General features: G+C 59.8%; 1 protein-coding gene across 1 annotated transcript in view; it reads left to right on the forward strand.

Annotated features, from left to right (window-relative positions):
• The first annotated feature begins 1,128 nt into the window (after positions 1–1,128).
• Positions 1,129–14,785, forward strand: part of PDE2A (phosphodiesterase 2A) — a 42,291-nt gene continuing 28,634 nt past the window's right edge. The window contains exon 1 of the mRNA XM_017836022.1: positions 1,129–1,225. Within this exon, the coding sequence (XP_017691511.1) occupies positions 1,158–1,225 (68 nt within the window). The 5' untranslated portion in view covers positions 1,129–1,157. The remainder of the gene's footprint in view (positions 1,226–14,785) is intronic.

A 14,785-nucleotide genomic window follows, 5' to 3' on the forward strand; every position in this document is an offset into this window, starting at 1 on the left:
GATGTCCACCCAGCAATGTCCACCCAGCAATGTCCACCCAGGGATGTCCACCCAGCAATGTCCACCCAGCAATGTCCACCCAGGGATGTCCACCCAGCGATGTCCACTCAGGGATGTCCACCCACCTGCCTGGGCACCCAGGCTGCATCCAGTGCTGCCCACCCAGCAATGCCATCCTGGGTGCTTCCAAGCAAGAATGAGTGGGGATTTCTCTGCCAGCCCCCAGCCAATGGAGAACCCAGGGCAGGAGATCTGCAGGTTCAAGCTGGGGGCTCACCCATGTGGTTGGGACCTGCTTGTGGGCAGGGACCCACTCTCTGTCAGGGACCTGCATGTGGCCAGTGCTGTCCAGTATTACAGAATCACAGAATTCTGCTTTGGAAAAGCCGAAACCATCAAGTTCAACCGTTCCCCCTGCACTGCCAAGCCCGCCACTAACCCTTGTCCCCGAGTACCACATCTCCATGCGTTTTAAATCCCCCCAGGGATGGTGACTGCAGCGCTTGACTGGGGAAGAAATTGTCCCTAATATCTAATCCAAACCTCCTCTGGCACAACTTGAGGCAGTTTCCTCTTATAGAAGAGGAAATACATTGCTTAATGCCGCTCAGTGCCTTTGGGAAAGCAACCTGCTGGTCGGGTGTTGCCTAGCGCTGCTCAGCGCCCCTGGGACAGGGACCTGCGGGACCGGCGCTGCTCGGTATCGCCGTGCGCTGCCGACGTCCCCAGGCAGCCGAGTAGACGAGGCTTGCGGTCCCGGCAGGGCCAGAGGCGCCGGGAGGGCCGGCTGCGGCCGCGGGGAGCGCGGGGCGGGCAGGGCCGGTGCGTTTCCCCAGACAAAGGGGGCCCCCCCGGCGCGGAGCGGCGCTCGGGCGCGGCCGGGCGCGGGGCGGGGTGGGCGGCGGCGGGCGGCAGGTGCGGCCCCTCCGGCCCCTCCGCGGAGCGCTCGGCCCCCGCCCAGCCCCGCGGAGCCGCAGCAGCGCCGTCAATCAGCGGCGGCCCCCCCTCCGCCCTCCCCTCCCGCACGCCTCGGCGCGCTGCATCGGGCTCGGCGACAGCGGCGAGCTGAGCGCGGCGGGAGTCTCCGCTCCCAGCCGGCACCGACAGTCGGGCGCGGCGGCGGCGGGGCTGGCAGGGCTGCCGAAGCATGCGGAGCCATGGGCCAGGGCTGCGGACACTCCATCCTCTGCCGGAGCCAGCCGTACCAGGCGGCCGCGTCTGACCTGTGAGTCCCCTCCCGCCGGCACCGGGGATGGGGGGACCACGGCAGGAGGGAGGGATGCTCTGGGAGTGATGCTGGGCAAAGGAGGGAAGGAGACATCAGGGAGGCAGGAAAAAGTTCCTCCTGCCTGACAGCTGGCAGGGAGGAGGTGGCAGGGGAATGACAAGAGTCTGCGACCCCCCTTTCCCCTACCCTGTTCCCCACTTGCCACCTACGTTAGCCCAGGGCAGGTCATCGCTGGCGTCCCTGTGACAGAGGGCTGGCGTGAACAGAATCTCCCTGTTTCCCCATCTCCCTCACCCCACGATCATTTCCTGCAGGGGTGGAAGGCTCCTGGCCCAGTGGTGGGCTGCAGGGGGGCCCTGGGTGACTTTGTGAAATGCAGGTCAGGCCTCTGAACTGTGTTTTCGGTGGCTTCACGCAGGTCAAGAGAAGCCGCCCCTTGCACACCCACCCACGTACACAACAGGTCTGGGGGTCCCGGTGCCACAGAGCCTGTCTGCATCTGGCGAGGGGGGAATGGGGCTCCAGGGGTCACAGTGGTCTCGTTCTGCAGCAGAGACATCGGGGGCTTTCAATGAGAGCGTGGGGTGACCTTGCTGAGGGATGACAGTGCTCCCTGGAAGCGGGGAAGGGTGATGCTCTGAAGCGCCCACGTGGGAAGAGGGGCTGAGCTGGATAACGGGAACCTGGCGGTGCCTCAATTCCCGTGGCCCAGGGGCTCGGCTGGGGCTGGCGGAGACCCCCGGCTCTGCCCGCGCATGTGCGGCACTCACGAGGCTCCACAGCTGCCGGGGAGCAGGCTGGGCACGGGCCATTCACAGGACCTGGGTGCTCTGCCTCCTGGGTACCGGGAGATCTGGGGTGCTCCCGGTCACTTCCCATCCTACCCCGGTGGGATCAGGCTCCACGTTGCCAGAGGGCGAGCTGAACCGCGGGAAAGGGATACGGGTGTAGGGCAACGAGGAGGGAGGCTGCTCAGTGCTTGGATTCCTTTGTCTGACAGTGCCAGCTCCACATGCTCGGGCTCTGGCTGAACTGCCTGGCTCAGCAGCTCACGCAGGGAGCACCGGGACCACCGCTCCCTGGGGGCACCTTGCTGCACTGGGATGTGCCCAGGAGCAGCCCCAGGTCTCCTGGAGCAGGTGCTTTAGGTGATGACAGGAGTATTGGGGTGCAGGGAAGTTGCTGCCCAGTCCTGCCCCAGCCCAACGCATTACCCTCCAGCATCACCGGTTTTTGCACCTTTGTGAGGTCACCTTTGGATGAGAACTTTACCCCTCTCTGTAGAAAACACCCTCCAGCATCTCTGGGGTGTAGGGCTTGGACCCACCTTGTTAAGACCCCAAGAGCTGCCAATCCTCCTACGCTGCCACGGGTGCTGGGTCTGTCTCTGCAGGCAGCATCCTTCCCCCAGCTCTCCCGGCTCACTCCCTGGTGCTGTGTGTGCTTTGTTCCCTGCAGAGATCCTTCCCTGGTGCTGCCTGCACATGTGCACGTGTCCTTTTCTTTAAGCAAAACACACAAAGGTCTTGAAATGCCATGCAACCCCCATGTTCCCTCCAGCTGGAATGCCTCTGCTGCTCTCTAAAGGCTTTTAAAAAAGGTAGATGATACAAAAACTTGGCGTAGCCGAGTTGGCTGTGCCCCTCAAGCTGCCCCGGGCAGGAGAGGCGGGAATGGTGAGCCCAGCTGCTTCCCCCTTTTACCCGGGATATAACCACATGTCCCTCATAGATATTTGTCCCTGTCCCTGCATACCCCGAGGGTTATACAGAAGTGGAAAAGCTTCCCGGGAGCTGTCAGAGGATGATGCCCTTGGCCCTGCAGCGCCGGCTGGAGGGGTGGCCGTGGTGAGCCCAGCGCTGCGGGGGGATGCTGCCGCCTCCCTGCTCCCGCTCCAGCCCCCTGGTGTTCGATGCCGGCCCGGGAATGCCGGGATCCAGCCGAGATGCGGCCGGGATCCAGCGGCGGCCCGGCTCTCCACGTGCACGGCGCGCTTCATGCAGGGAGATGCAGGTGCAGCCAGTCAAGTGCCATTTTGCCTTATCCAGGTCACGTTTTAACCCATTTCCGCCTTTTCCCCCGGCGGGAAGCGGGTTCCCGGGTGGGCGGCCGCTGACCCGGTTAGCAGTGGGTGGGATGTCGGAGTGCCCGTAGCTGCTGCTGTCGCAGCATCTGAGAGCAGCCGGGGCAGGGGGAGAAGCCGCCGAGCTCTGTGGATGGAAAACACGAAGGAGGAGACGCTGCTTTGAGCATCCCTGCGGGAAGGACCCGGCTCAGCGGAGCTTGGGAGAGGTCAGGGCTTCCTTCGGGCCATGGGCAGGGCTGCCCGCCCCCTGCCCAGCCCTCCCTGCTGCTTGTCTGGCAGCTGCCTGGCAGGAGCAGCCGCACAAATATGTGAGCTGGGCAAGTGTCACCGTGCTCAGCGCTGGGCCGGTGACAGGGTCAGTGCCAGGCACGTGACGGAGGAAGGACCGTGGCTGCAGCCACAGCTGGGATGAGGCTCCATCCTGCCCGAGGCACGGCCGGGAGCCCCTGGGCAGCGGCAGAGGGACCAACCCCGTGTCCTGCGAGGGGACAAAGATGGTTCTTATGCATCTTTGCAGGGGGGTGTTAGTCTGTGCTGGCTGTTCCAGGTCAATGCCAGGACCCGGATGGTGTGTGCCCACGTCAATGCCAGAACCTGGATGATGTGTCCCCATCAAGGCTCATGCAAGGGTGATGTGTAACACTCCACCCCCATTTTACCTCCCTGGTGCACCAAACTGGGAGCTGCTTTCTCTGGAGTCCCAGCCTGGAGGGTACCCGGGGGAGCAGCTGAAGGGGCTGATGGCATGAAGTGACATTTGTGATGCTGCTGATGTCCCTACCTGCCACTGCCCATGTGTCCTGGGAAGGGAAACTCTAGTCCCTCCACACTGTGCATCCTCACACTCCTCCTGCTTGCCCCTCAGCGTTGCAGCCTGGGGGCATCCATGGCAGTAGGACTAGGTGACCTTTAAAGGTCCCTTCCACCCCAAACCATTCCACGATTGTGGGGCTTGCTCCAGTGGCATTAGCCCTGCAGAAACCAGAGAGCAAGGCTGTCTGGGACACGGGGGCACAAGCTGGGCTCAGCCACCTTTTGGAGCATCTGCAAAGGTGAGGGTGGGCTGTTGAGCCCCCTGGAGAGCTCCCCAGACCCTCTGCTCTGTGGTTATTGCTGGTCCCTGGGCTGCATGTGTAAAGTGCCATGGAAAATACCGATTCCATCATCCCATCAGCGTGGCTGGGGTGGATGCACTTCCCAGGGAAAGGGGTTCAGTGGGGTGAGGGCAACCTGGACCCCACTGCTGGGGTTCTCAGGTGATGTTCTCCAGGTTTTCCAAAGCCTCAGGCTCTTCTTGTCCCTGTATCTGGGGTTCTTCAGTGTCACCCACCTGCCTGGGCACCCAGCCCTGGAGCTTGGAGGTGCCTGGTAAGGGAATGGAGGGGAAACTCCTGGCTGTGAGCATCCTGCATCCTGCACCTCGCCATGGAAGATCCCCAGGGTGAGCCAGGAGCCTCCCTCCATCACCCTGGGACATCCCCCTGAGCATCCTCAACTTCAGAACAGCCAGTGGTTTGGAAGTGTTGGGAATCAGGCCGGATTCTGGCTCTGTTAGTGAGGGATCTCACCAAGTGTGTCCTGGCCATCATCTCCAGCAGAGCCCTGCACATTCCCCATGAGCTGTGCTGCTCCGGGGGCTCCGGGAGGCTGATCATCCATCAGGGAGTGAATGCAGGATTCCCCAGGGCAAGGATGGATGCAGCAGCCCTTTCCTGGAATCCTTCCTTCCTCCTCCTCCCCTCTGACCCTGGTCCCTGCTTTGGCTTTTGTCTCCTTCCCAGCTTCCACGTGGCTCAGCAGGAGCTGTGCTGGGCTGTGGCCAGAAATGCCGGCAGGGCCCGGAGCTGCCTGGGACTTTCTGCCCGTCCAGCTTTCTCCTGTGCTCCTTAATGGATGGGCCTGTCTGGAGGGGGGAGTGAGGGGGATGGAGAGTGCTGGGAGATGCTTTGCCTGCCACTGCTCCATCGGCACAACAGCGGCAGTGGGGTCAGGGATGGAGAGGCTGCTGAGCGTGGGCAGCCTGGGGCTCAGATCACCTGGGTGATGATCCCAAGATTTGATATTTGGGGGGGGTTGGAGCCTGGACTGTGGGATGGACTGGATGGTTCAGGTTGGAAAGAATCTTAAAGCCCACCCAGTTCCAACTCCCCTGCCATGGGTAGGGACACCTTCCACCAGACCAGGTTGTTCCCTGTCTGATCTGGCCATGCAGGAAAGTGTAGGAAGGTGTTTGGGAACACCCTGTAGGAAGATGTCCCCAAGCCTTGTCACCCACATAGCACCCTGGAGGGATGGACCAGCACAGTGGTCTGTGGGACTTGCTGAATGCCAGCTCAGGAATGTCCCTGAGGCTGATTATTTGGCAGCAGCAGCCCTTGGTCCTGCTCCTGTCCCAAATCCTGCTCTCAGCCCCAAATGCTGCTCCTGTCCCCAGATCCTGCTCCCAGCCCCAAATGCTGCTTCTGGACCCAAATCCTTGTGCCCTGCCTGCAGCACCAGTGTATGGAGTCAGAGGGGAGGAATGACTTGGGAGCATCCTGGGTGGGTTCAATCCTTCTGGGTCTTTGTCAGTTTGTGTTTTCTATGATAAATCAAAGAGAAAGAGGAGGAGGATTTGGAGGTGGGGTGGGGTGCATTTCCCACTGAAAATATTAAGCCCTGATTTTTTGGCTGGGGCTGGGGAGGGGGTTAGGGCCCAGCCTGAGCGTTGCAGCCATCGAGGACAGCCTCACCACGTGTTTTGGCATTCCCAAAGCCCTCTGCTCTCCAGATGTGCTGGAGGTCTGATGCACCTGAGGATGGAAAAGCAGCCAGTAGCTGCTGGTGCAGACCTGGCATGAAGTGCTGACTGAGCCAGAAACCTCCCCTGGCTCCCAGTCTCTTCCCAGCCCCTTCCCAGCCCCTTCCCAGGCTGTTATTAACTTGCACGTTTCAGCTGGGTGACTCAGAAGACACCGAGGAGCTATTTATAAGGAGGATTTGAAAGGCAGAGACTGGTGGAGGGTTTTCTCCCCCCTTCTCTTCCCTTGAGCTGTTGCTGGTCAAATGTGGCTGTGCCCTGCTGGGCTGTGGAGTGGGGTCTGGAGAGGGATCTGTCTGTGTCCCCTGGGGTTCAGTGTCTGCTTGTTATGGGGTGAGGATGCTGATGCTCCAAGTGAAGCCTCCAGGCAAACCCCTCCTTGTTGATGGGCACCCCAAATCTCACCCCGTTGCAGCAGAGCCCTAATACTGCCTGCGAGGGCAGATAACAGGCAGGGCTGCTGGAATTTGAGAACAGAGGGAGCTGCAGCCTGGAACAGGAGCCCTGGCAGGTCTGACGGCCCCAGCCTGGCTCTGAGGCGTGGAGCCCTGCCAGGCGGTGGCATCGATCAGCCTGGTGAGGGTGTCACTGCTCGGTGGTGATGCTCCGTCCCTCTGCTCCAGGATGTCCGTGCGGCTTCATGGTGGTTTGAGGTTTATCCTCACACTGGAGCTGCCCCATGTCCCTTCTCCTGCAGCCAGGATGGCTCCACAGCCCTGTCCTCAAGCAGCTCCTTGCCTGGAGCTCAGCTGGAAGGACACAAGTCCGTGGGTGCAGCTGTGTGTTTCCTTGCTTAGGGTTTAGGGTTAGCATTAGCTCAGGATTAGATTTTGGGCTAGGGTTAGAGTTATGGTGAAGGTTGCTGTTACCTTTAGAGTTAGAGCTTGGGTTAAGGCTAAGTTTAGGGTTAGGTTTATAGTTAGGTCTCTGTTTAGGTTCAGGGGTAGGCTGGGTCTAAGTTTAAGGTTAGAGCAATGGCTAGGCCTTGGGTCACGGTTGGGGTGAGGGCTGGACTAAACAAAGTGTGAGTCTCCCAGGACAAAGGCACGTGGCCCACCCTGTGCTCCCTTGGCACAGCACGCTCCATCCTCCCCATCAGCACAGCCTTGTGGCCTCCCCATCCATGGCTTTTCCCCTTTGGCCACGCCAGAGCCTGGCTGGGACCTGCTGTGGGGTTTGGTTTTGTCTCCCACCCGTCCTGGCCTCCCCAGGGAGGGGAGAGGTGCTGAGTCAGTAGCGCTGCTGGAGGGAAGCCCCAAAACTCGAGTGTTTTGCCGAAGCTCGGCCGAGGAGCGGCGGTGCCGGGGGGGACCAGGGGGGTGTTGTTGAGGTGTGAGAAGTGTCTGTGAGCCCCAGAGTGTTGGTGCCCCACGGCACTGCCCTGGGAATGGTGTGGGAGCCGGGAATGGTGTGGGAGCCGGGCTGTGTGGGTGGGCTGTTTGGGGAGGACAGAGGGGCTCTGCGGAGGAGGGGGCTTGGCGCTGCTGGAGACCCCCCCGCCTCCCCCCGCTGCGCAGGCAGGGACAGGGACAGCAGGTCCGTGGGCTGCAGAGAAGTGCCGAGTCAGGCAGGGTGTGCGTTGCCATGCACGGAGCCGGGAGCGCGTCGGGAACGAGCTCCACGTGCCAGCCGAGCGTGTGGAGAGCCGGAGCACAGGCAGGGGGACCTCAGTCCCCTCCCTCCTGAGACCCCCAAATCTGCAGGCACGGCAGAGAGCCACAGTGCTCCCAGGAGGGACCACGGTGACGCCCTGGGAACCCCGTCTCCATCCTTACCTGTGCGGTTCAGTTGGATTCTGGCTCCTGAACCGGCCCTGTCGTGGGGATCCCAGCCCAGGGGAGGGGATGAGGCTGGGGACTCTTGCCAGGTGGCACCTGCTCTGTCCAGGCTCCGTGAGGCAGGGGAGCTGGAGCCAGCAGTTCAGCCACAGGAAGGCCATTAATTAATGGAAAGCGCAATCCAGGATTAAAAGCCTGACCTGCTCCGGCACTGGTCCCAGCACCAGTGGGATCTTGGCTGTGCCAGGGACCATCCCGGAAGGATACACCAGGGGAGATTCGGATTGGATATTGGAGAAAATTCCTTCCCTGAAAGGGTCCAGCACAGGCTGCCCAGGGCAATCCCCATCCCTGGAGGGATTTAACAGCCGTGTGGATGTGGCACTTGGGGACATGGGTCAGTGGTGGCCTTGGCAGTGCTGGGGGGAATGGTTGGACTTGATGGTCTCAGTGAGCTTTTCCAACCTCAACAATTCTGTGTTTCTGTGATTCCACGTGGCATCTCCATGGCCCATTCCAGGACTGAGCTGCATCTCTCAGCCAGCTCCATGTCTCCCCCAGTACCCACACCCGCCCCGGGGCTGTGCCCCCACTGCCACTCCCCTTCCCCAGCTGCCCCTTCACCTCCTCTCAGGGAAAGCTGAGGCTTTGGAAATTAAAAACTCAGCTCAGCTCCAGGGAATGGGGTTGGAAATCTCAGACAAAGCTGTTCTCACCCTGATGAGCCTCCAAGGCACGAGTGGCTTTGAGCTGTGTCCTCTCCTGTCCCTCTGCAGATGGTCCCTGCTCTCTGCACTCTGGCTCATAGGGATATTTGGATCATCGGGGAGGGGATCCCAGGCCACTGAGTGGCTCTTGCTCGTGCCATGTTCACAAATGGAGGATCCAGGGAGAAACCTGTGGTGTTGGTGCCTTGGAGAGGATTCCTGCTCTGAGGGGGCTGTGGTTCCAGAGGCGGATGGGGCATGGAGAGCAGAGGCAGGATCCTGGGTACTGCTCTACTGCCACTATTTTCAAGAGAAAAAAAGGCAGAAAAGGGGAAAACCAGCAAAGGGCAGATGATGAGCATGTGCTGAACCGCCACCACCAGAGGCCTTTCCCCCCCCTCTAGTTACCAACTAAACTGACTAATTTAAAGATGAGTTGGCAGCGTCTGTAGTACTGTGTCTATCCAAGGACAATTCCCCAGGGATTCAGGATAACTGTGTGTTGTCTCTCTTGCCTTGCCGTTCTCCTACCTGGTTTGGCTCCCTCGGGGTGCTGGTGGCCTCACTTGGAGGTCCCCGTGGTGTGGCACTGCTGCTCGTGTCACCAGCATTCCTGGTGACCCACCTTGGGGACAGGTGGGGAGCTCCCTCCTGCATCCAGTGGGCTGGTTCCTGGAGTCATGGCATGCTGCAAAATGAGAATGGGGATTTGCAGGGCTGCCATGCAATGGGGACAGAGATTTGCAGCCTTGCAGCACTGCCAGGCTTTCCAGCCCTGTCACCAGGACCAGCTGCATTCCTGTGGCTCCTGGCAGCCCCAGGAATTTGCAGGGATGCTGTGGAGTGGGGACGGAGATTTGCAGGGACGCTGTGCAACAGGAATGGGATTTATAGAGATGCCATACAATGGGGATTTGTGGGGATGCTGTGCAACGGGCACAGGGATTTGCAGGGCTGCCATGCAATGGGGACGGGGATTTGCAGCCTTGCAGCGCTGCCAGGCTTTCCAGCCCCGTCACCAGGGCCAGCTGCATTCCTGTGGCTCCTGGCAGCCCCCAGAGCTGGTCTCCCAGCCTGGCCATGAGGCAGCTGCCTGCACAGGACCCGGTGCTCCAAGGCCAGGAGCACCTGGAGCAGCGTGTTTGCCGAGCAAACAGGGCTCAGCCTCCTGCAGCCGGATCAGCAGCCTGCACGGGTTTGCTCAGCAAACAAATCCCACCTGGCCAAGCTCCGGTGCCGTGAGTCCCCTTCCCGCCGCGCTCCCGCAGCTGCCTTGTCACTGCCCAGCACCCCTCAGTGCCTGCCCGGTGTTGTGCAGGTCTGGAATTACCCAGGGCTGATGATGGCTCCCAAATAAGTGTGGGAGCTTGGCAGCCATCCGTGCCCGTCCTGCCCACGGATGCCAGGGTGGTGCTTAACCAGGAGCGCCCACGCCGGGATCCGTCCTGTGGATGTGCAGGGTGAAATCCTTCTGCTCCAGAGAAATCTTTTGGCTCTGGACTGGGTGATTGCAGGAAACAGGCAATTTTCTGTCACTGCTGGAGGCTGGGGAAGGTGGAAGCTGTGTCAGCAGGTGCTGGCCCTGGAGGTTGGCTGCTCTGTGATGGAGGAGAGGTGTCTGGGTGTTTGGGGACCTCAGAGCTCCCTATCCATGCCAGACCAGCACATCCCACCATTGCTGCTTCCCTTGCTCCAGGCTCTCCCATGCTCCCCCTCTGCCCCAGCCCATCCTCCCTCTGGGGTCCTTGTCCCCCCATCACACACCGCCCACAACAAAGGCTTTACTGAGGTGGGGACAGACACCCCCTTCCCTCTTCCCTTTCCCTGGAGACTGGGGGATGTGATCCCAGCCTTCCTGTGGGTTGGTTGGCTGCTGCTGCAGCTGTCATCTTCCTCTGCCTCCCATTTACTTTCCCCTCCCAGATACACTCTCAAGCCCCAGAGCCAGGACTGCCCCCTTTGCCCAGGCACTGGTGCCCACCTCAAGGACCCTTTTCCCTCCTGTTCCGTCATCCCTGGTGTGCTGGAGGCGTATCCTGCCTTTTGCCTCGGCTGCCAGAGCAGCAGGGCTGTGGTGTGGCCGGGATGGGGCTGTGGGTACTGAGCATTCCTGCTCGCTGCCCACCACCCCTGCAGAGTGAGCAGGCCCTGGGGTCACCCCTGTCACCTTGTGGGGACACTGCCACAGAGCTCTCTGGTGCCAGGGCCAAGCCACCCTCCAGGCTTCCAGCTCCTCCAAAGTCACCAGAGTCACTTGTGCACTTATGGGCCACTAAGTGCTGTAATTACAGATATGCTTTAATTAACATAATTGCGTTTCTACACAAATAAAACATTTGGCACAGTTAATTCCAAGGCTGCAGCTCCAAACACAGGGCTTCCTGCCCCCCGCAGTGGTGGCAGGGGGACTGGCAGAGTGTGGGGTTCTCACCTCCCTGCAGGAACATCGTCCCAGTCCCAGCCAGAGCCCGAGCCAGAGCCCCCATTTCCTCCTGGAGTCCCCTGCCCTGGTTTGGTTGGGACAGCTGTGCTGTCAGACACAAGGATTGCTGGGACACAGTGCTGGGATTGCGGGGACACAGCACGGGGTTTGATGGGGCTTGGTGGGACACAGCACTTGGTTTGTTGGGAAGTGACCTGGAATTGCTGGACCACCATACTGGGCTTCCTGGGATGCATCACTGTGATTGTTGGGATGCAGCACTGTGCTTGCTAGGCCATGCCACTGGACTTGCTGGGACACTGTACTGGGCTCAGTGGGAAACAGCACTGGGATTTCTGGGATGCAGCAAACCCAGTGGTTTGTTGGGACACGGGACTGGGCTTGCTGGGATGCAGCTCTGGGGTTGCTAAGACGTAGAACAGGGCTTGCTGGGACATAGCACTGGGCTGTCCCTCCAGACACATCCTGTCCCTCCAGGCAACTTCTATCCTTACAGGCATGTGCTGTCCCTTGTCAAACACGCTGTCCCTCAGCTGGAGCCCAGCCCTTGCAGCTGTGCCAGTGGGCGCTCGCCCCAGCCAGACAACAGGCACTGCGGATCCAGCCTCTCCATCCCATCCCAGAACCTCCCACCAAGCTGCCCCCAGGGTGCTCCTCCCTCCCAATATCCAGAGACCCTACCCCCCAAAGGCTCCCCAACCCCCCGTAGCAGCCCCCCAGTGCCCCCCAGGCTCTCGGGAGTCTTTGGATGGAGGCTGGAGCCGGCGGCAGCGTCCTGGCCCTTCGCCGGAAAGATGCCAGGAAGAATTGGGAAAATGGCCGGTGCTCATTTGCTAAATGCCCTTTTCATTTAAAAAACAGAAGAAAAGGGGAAAAAAAAATAATTCCATTTTTCTCCTGCTGAAAATGAAAGTGATTATGTAACGAGCAATAAATTACGGAGAGGAATGAGTCATTGGAGCAAATCCCGAGAAAGGCACATGGTATTTTTAGCTCCAACACCCCGTGCTGTACCCGGCATTAACCCTTGCAGAGCTTGGCCCCCTCCCCTTTCAACCTGCCCCCAGGGTGACCTCCCCCCTCAGCGGTGCCACATTCGGTTCTGTGAGGATTTTGTCCCTGTGACGTATTCCCAAGGTAGAATGGAAATGATGGAATCTGTGGGTCCCCCATCCCACAGCCCTCCTTTGGTGGGATGCTCATGGGTGGTCCAGGGGATACTGCTCACCCTAGATCCATGTTCCCATCTTGGGATGAGCCCCTGCTCCGCTTCCCCTCAGCTCATTCCCACCGAGATAATTAATCCTGATCCCTTCCCAAGACCCTGGGCACCACTGTTGTTTCACAGCCAAAGAGCCTGAAGAATTAATTTGGAAATAAAAGCGAGGAACAAATTAATTGGAGGAGAACCAGCTAGGGAGCAAATGAGTGCTCCTGGCTTAATCCTGGTTAAATTGGGGAGTGATTGCTTCGTTAACAACAGAGATAATGAGGGAGGGTTGGAGCAGGCAGGTGCCAGGTGAGACAGTGGCAGAAAGCACCCAGATGCCAAGGGATGCTCGTGGAGAGCTGTCCTGAATGGGGGAGAAAATCCTGGGGACACCGGTGAGAAGCTGGAAGAGGGATGTGGAAGGGAGGCTCAGAGCATCCTGGGATTGGGGCTCAGATTGTCCCAGGATCAGCACTCAGAGCATCCCTGGGGGCTCAGAGCGTCCCTGGGGTCAGGGCTGGGAACATCCCTTTCTTAAGTGATGTTATCATTCATGCCTGCTTTTGAGAATCCTATGGGATCAGGTATCAGCATGGGGACAGGGACCCCATTCCTTGTGTACCAAAGTCCTCTGGAGCCTCAAAGCTGGTGGGAACCAGGCCTGCTTCTCTGTCCCTGCACAGAGCCCTGGGTGCTCATGGTGGCACCTCATTCCACTCTCTTCTGGAAGCAAAACCACCCCCAAAGGAGGGGCCGAGGAGAGTGGCAGGGACAAGCAGGAGCTGGTGACCCAGTCCCCGTGTCCTGCAGCTGGAGCTGGGTCAGCTCAGAGTGATGGAGGCAGCGCCAGCGGATGTCACCTCCTCATCTTTTATTTGATCCGGCAACAAATTCCTGTCCTCCATAAGCCTGGGCTGAGCTGGGATCCTCCTTAGTGCCACTGGGACACCTGGAATTGTGGCGTGGCTGGGGGCTGCTGTCCCCCAGGCACCCGCTGTCCCTCCTCCTGCTGCGTGCTCTCACTCCAGCATGTGCTGTCCCCAAAATCCGTGTGTCCCTCCAGACACATCCTGTCCCTCCAGGCAACTTCTATCCTTACAGGCATGTGCTGTCCCTTGTCAAACACGCTGTCCCTCTGCACACGTGCTGTCCTTTCAGGCACCTGCTGTCCCTCAAGACACGCTGTCCCCAGGTGTGTAGTGTCCTTCCAGGCACAGGATGTCCCCAAGGATGTCACCTGTCCCACTGGACTTGTGCTGTCCCCCTGGATGCAGGTTGTCCCTCTGGACACGTGCTGTCCTCCTGGATTCAGGCTGTTCCCATGGACACACGCTGTCCCTCTGGATGCATGCTGTCCCCATGGATACATGCTGTCCCTCTAGACACACGCTGTCCCCATGGATACGTTGTGTCCCTCTGGATTCAGTTTGTCCCCATGGACACATGCTAACCTCCTGGATGCAGGCTGTCCCCAGGATGTCCTGTGTCCCTCACCCCTGTGAGGGTGCAGTGGGTGTGTGCTCTGTCCCTGCACACACAGGACACTCTCTCAGGACAGGCTGTGTGTGACCCTGGGGATGAAGGCCCACAAGCCAGGCTGGAGATGCCAGTGGCTACCATGGCCAGAGCTTGTCCGTGGGGACCGGCCAAGCCAGCTGGGAAAGCAGCTGAGGAATGGGGGGAGAGGTGTGGAGGCTGAACCAAGAGCCATCTCAGCCTGGCAGGGAGCTGGCTGCCCTGGCGGGACCAGCAGGGCTCTGCCATCACACTCATCCCCCTAATTAGCCCCGTGGGGTGTGGGGGCTGCTGCTGGACCCCGGCCCCTGCCGTGCTCTGAACTGTCTCCATAGAGACCCTCCAAGGGCTTCATCACTTATTCATCAGCGGTATCACTCGATCAGCCGGGCCCTTCTTCATCCCTTCCTCATCCCTTTGTTATCCCACTCCAAATCCAGTGATAGCCTGAGCCCTGGGCCTGCTGCCACCAGGTCTCTGCAGCTGGCACCTCTGGGGACCGTCCCCTCTGAGGGGCTGGTGTCAGGACACCCCCATCCCTGCCCAGCCTGAGATCGTTCCAGGCTCTGGCTCCTGTGGTGGATCAAGGGATCCACCTTGATCCTGGATCCCACCCTGCTGGGGTGTTGGGTGTTTCTGGGGCTGTCTGTGGTGCACACACACACACACACGTGCACACACACACGTGCGCACACACACATACATGTGCACACACACACACACACACACACACACACACACATACATGTGCACACACACACGTGCACGCACACACATACATGTGCACACACACACACACACACACACACACACACACATACATGTGCACACACACACGTGCACGCACACACATACATGTGCACACACACACACACATGTGCACACACACGTGCACACACAGACATACATGTGCGCACACACACACAAACATGTGCACACACACGTGCACGCACACACATACATGTGCACACCTATTAACAGCTGCAGGCACAGCTGCTCCTTGCTCCCATGCATTCTC

The sequence above is a fragment of the Lepidothrix coronata genome, unplaced genomic scaffold (assembly GCF_001604755.1).
Source record: "Lepidothrix coronata isolate B3197 unplaced genomic scaffold, Lepidothrix_coronata-1.0 Scaffold268, whole genome shotgun sequence".
Taxonomy (NCBI): domain Eukaryota; kingdom Metazoa; phylum Chordata; class Aves; order Passeriformes; family Pipridae; genus Lepidothrix; species Lepidothrix coronata.